The sequence below is a fragment of the Etheostoma spectabile genome, chromosome 15, assembly GCF_008692095.1.
Source record: "Etheostoma spectabile isolate EspeVRDwgs_2016 chromosome 15, UIUC_Espe_1.0, whole genome shotgun sequence".
In the NCBI taxonomy this organism is placed as follows: domain Eukaryota; kingdom Metazoa; phylum Chordata; class Actinopteri; order Perciformes; family Percidae; genus Etheostoma; species Etheostoma spectabile.
Genome location: NC_045747.1, coordinates 1,350,902 through 1,355,128, shown reverse-complemented (window position 1 = coordinate 1,355,128; position 4,227 = coordinate 1,350,902). Strand labels below are relative to the sequence as shown.

The 4,227-nt window shown below is 42.5% G+C and overlaps 1 protein-coding gene across 1 annotated transcript; it reads right to left on the bottom strand.

Moving 5' to 3' along the window:
• Positions 1 to 222: 222 nt before the first annotated feature.
• Positions 223 to 4,197, bottom strand: LOC116703545 (transmembrane protein 238; the record flags this gene model as incomplete). Its single annotated transcript, XM_032538343.1, is given in 2 exon segments — positions 223 to 1,271; positions 3,388 to 4,197. A coding segment is annotated over 1 exon segment (792 nt). The 3' UTR covers positions 223 to 1,271; positions 3,388 to 3,400.
• Between the last annotated feature and the right edge of the window lie 30 nt (positions 4,198 to 4,227).

Genomic DNA, 4,227 nt, shown 5'->3' with positions numbered 1-4,227 from the left:
ATATTTTAGATGTAACCTTTTGCATGTGTGTGTGCTGCTGTGCTTTCCTGTGTGTGTGTTCATATGTGGGTGTGTGTGTGTGTGTGTGTGTGTGTGTGTGTGTGTGTGTGGAACAAGCAGTGAGCGCGCTGTTCATAAGTCTATTTTACTAATTCCCTGTTAAAATAACAATGAAATGCTGCATTATTGACTTTAGACCAGGTTTTTGTTGGTTAATGGCGGGATCACGTCCTGCTGCCTCAAGACAGCAATACACCCAGAATGCACCTGAACACACCTCCCTGTAAGACCAGCACGCCCAGAATGCACCTGAACACACCTCCCTGTAAGACCAGCACACCCAGAATGCACCTGAACACACCTCCCTGTAAGACCAGCACACCCATGGGTGCACAGATGGGTGCAGGTGAATTTGCTATTCAAACGACGTGGGTGCTGCTGACACTTTGCACCGAGCTCAAGACAAGATAGGAGCCAGAGAGTGGAAAACGTTTCACAGTTTGTAAATGCATAACAAAGCAAGAAAAGCTGCAATTAACCTTTTCACAGGCATTATGTATTCATAGTTAGACCAAAAACGTTGTAAAAACACTTGAAGAAGTGACAAAACATCAAAAGGCCACGGAAGAAAGTGACAAAAAAAGGCAACTACAACATCTTATTATCAAAAAAATACTCAAAGGGTGACAAAACCTGCAAAAAAGTGCTAAAAAAATCTCAAAAAGCAACAAAGAAATGTCAAAAAATTGCTCAAAAAAACATAAAAATGCGACAAACCTCCAATAATTGTCCCAGAAAAATCTTCAAAAAGGGGACAAAAACTAAAAACCTAAAAATAATTGTCCAAAAAATACTCTAAATGGGTGACAAAACCTGCTAAAAAAGTGCTACAAAAACTCAAAAGGCAACAAAAAACGGCAAAAAAATTGCCTCAAAAAACTATAAAAAAGCGACAAACCATGCAAATAAGCATCCAAAACCTTAGAAAGGTATAAGAACTTTGCAAAAAGTCCAGTTTTGACCCCCCCCCCATCCCCCCCGCAAATGAGGCCTACAGTACATGGTGAGGTACCCTCTGATTCCTACCACTATCCATAGAAAACTGTACTGAGAAACTCAGAAAACCATACATTTTGATGTTGTTAAAGACTCCACAACATATTTTCCAGATATCATCATCCATAACTATTAATGTCTCATAAAGCACACAAACAGTGGAGAAGTTGAGGATCCAGGGGAGTCAGGTGAAGACACGCAGGCTGGTCAGGTCCCTGCAGAGGAGGAAACAGGTGATCCATCATTAAATCATGCGTGGAGACGCCAGCGGCCAATCAGAAGGCTCCTGAGGTTCAGGTAAGCCTGCTATTGTGTAAACGGAGGGCTTGTCTTTTAGTGAGCGGGGGGGAGGGGGGGGGTTAATGACTAATCCAGTGATAAGACTTTTCACAGCCACAGGTGCTTTTAGTTCCACATTTAAACTCCATTATGCTGAAAGACAATCCAGTGCTACTCAGCTAGGAGAACGCCCTCATAAAAACAATATGGATATAATAAGTCCATGTTATTTCTATGGTTCCAGTATTCTAGACCGTTGTAATAAATAAAGATCCAATCCGAATCCATATTAGATGTGTTTGTATAGTACAGTGGATCCGACACCAGATACATAAACACAACACTATCAACCTGGCTTTGTTGGTAGTGTTGATAGTTCTGCAATATGCAGGCTGTTGGGGCGCTGCAGTATGGAAGTTATGCAATATATTAGTTCTATATGTCCTTTGTCCAATAAGTAGGCTATTAGAGTTGTGCAATATTGGAAGAATGAGTTAATGTGCTTACTATTGTTGTATTGTATTACAGGTACATGTCTACATGAGAGTATTATTATACAAGTACCAGTCTATATGAGAGTATTACTATACAGGTACCTGTCTAATGTTTATGAGTATTACTATACAGGTACTTGTCTACTGTACAGTATATGAGAGTATTACTATACAGGTACTTGTCTACTATACAGTATATGAGAGTATTTCTTCACAGGTGCTATGTACAGTATATGAGAGTATTACTATACAGGTACCTTTCTACTGTACAGTATATGAGGGTATTACTATACAGGTACCTTTCTACTGTACAGTTTATGAGAGTATTACTATACAGGTGCTATGTACAGTATATGAGAGTATTACTGTACAGGTGCTATGTACAGTATATGAGAGTATTACTGTACAGGTGCTGAGGTACAGTATAATGGAGTATACGAAAAGGTGATGAGTATTAAGAGTATTACTGTACAGGTGCTATGTACAGTATATGAGAGTATTACTATACAGGTGCTATGTACAGTATATGAGAGTATTACTATAAAGGTGCTATGTACAGTATATGAGAGTATTACTATAAAGGTGCTATGTACAGTATATGAGAGTATTACTATACAGGTGCTATGTACAGTATATGAGAGTATTACTATACAGGTGCTATGTACAGTATATGAGAGCATGGGTTGTGTTGCATGAGTATGTGTTGAGATATGCTCATTGTATTGTATTTTAAGTTATATTTGTAAAGCTGCGGAACGGACAGAGTCCAAAACAATTGTTGGATTAGATTTAGCTTTAGTCGTATAAATATATTAAAATATAAAAGCAAACTTTTCCTTTTGAACACAGACGGGGAAACTTAACTGGGGACGTTTATGTTATGTGTTATTTCTGCAGGTTATGAGTTTTAATGACTTGAGGATTTTACATTCTACAAATACAAATGACATAGGGTACAATAAAAACTAATAAATAAGATCAAAAGGTTGTATTTTTTCATTAAAGTTATAGCAGTGGGAAGGGGCCTTTGAAACAGCCTTTCCATCACGACTAAGGGACATAAGACTTATGTAACATATAATAGTAATATAATTATTAATAAGAGCGCAATTTCTTTTTTTAAGTTTCAGGTTTTAACATAAACAGAGCTCTTATAAATATATAAAACCATATGTAGGCATGAAGATCAATGACATAAAGGGAACAAAGTCCAGTTAGAATCTAGGAAGGAAGTTGCTGTAGAGATATATACAGTATATAATAATAATAATAATAATAACACAAAACTCAAGGACACCGATACTGTAGGCTAGGCCTATATGCTATAATGTCAAATGTATAAACTGTAGTTTATGTAAATAGGTAGGGAAGTTATGTAGTAAAACTATATATAGCCTAAGGTGTACACTAGGCCTATATAAGGTTATTATTAACAGGTTGTTGACAGGTAGGCCTATGCATATTCATATCTACTAGGCCCATAGGCCTAAACCGTGTTGGACAGTCCATGTAGGACTGCTATAGGCATTCTGAGCTGTGTACCTGTCCTCTGCCTCACCTGTCGGCCTGCACTACGCAGGTGAAGTCTCTGTTGTCGTTTTCGGCATGTCCACGTCACTACCCGCCACTGAGGACACAGCAGTGTGCGGGATGTCCTCCTGTGGGGTCATCGTTGCCATGGCAACGGCCACCTGCTCCGCCCGCGGGGCCACCACCGACGGCCCCCTGGCTGACATCTGCGTGGGGGCCGCGCGCGTCCCGGGCGCTCCTCCGTTCCGACGAAGCGAGGACCTGATGCCGCTGGACACGCGGCTGGAGAGGCGCCGCACCGCGCCGCCGATGCCGCCCAGAGCGCCCTTGTTCTTCTTCAATAAGCCGACATCATCCTCCAGCTCCGCCGGGGGGACCTCGATGTTCCCGGAGTACCAGAACACCCACCAGATGAGGCTGAGGAAGATGACGATGGCCCCCGCGTAGATGAGCAGGTCGTAGAAGAACACGTTGACAAACACCCCGAGGAGAAGGACGAGCAGTCCCACAATGTCAAAGGCGACTGCGAGCCAGAAGCAGCCGACACAGCGGCCCAGGCCCCGGTATGGCGCTTCCATGTCAGCCCGTATGACTCCGGAGCGTCGCGGAGGTCTGCGTAATTCCCCGGAGGCTGGAGCCTCTGTACCCTGGCATTGGGTTTCAGAGCGGCTGTAAGGTGAGTCAGTTGGAGGCTCAGCCTGCTCTGGTCCCAGCCTCGAGGGGCGGGGTGCCCGCTGGAGGAGGGGCTGGAAGCTCCACCTGGCTACCTGGCCACCGGTAACCTTTTTTTTTTTTTCTTGGAATCGACTAAGCCAGAGAATGGGTGTACCCATTAACCATTAACTCTTACAGTTGAACACACACACAC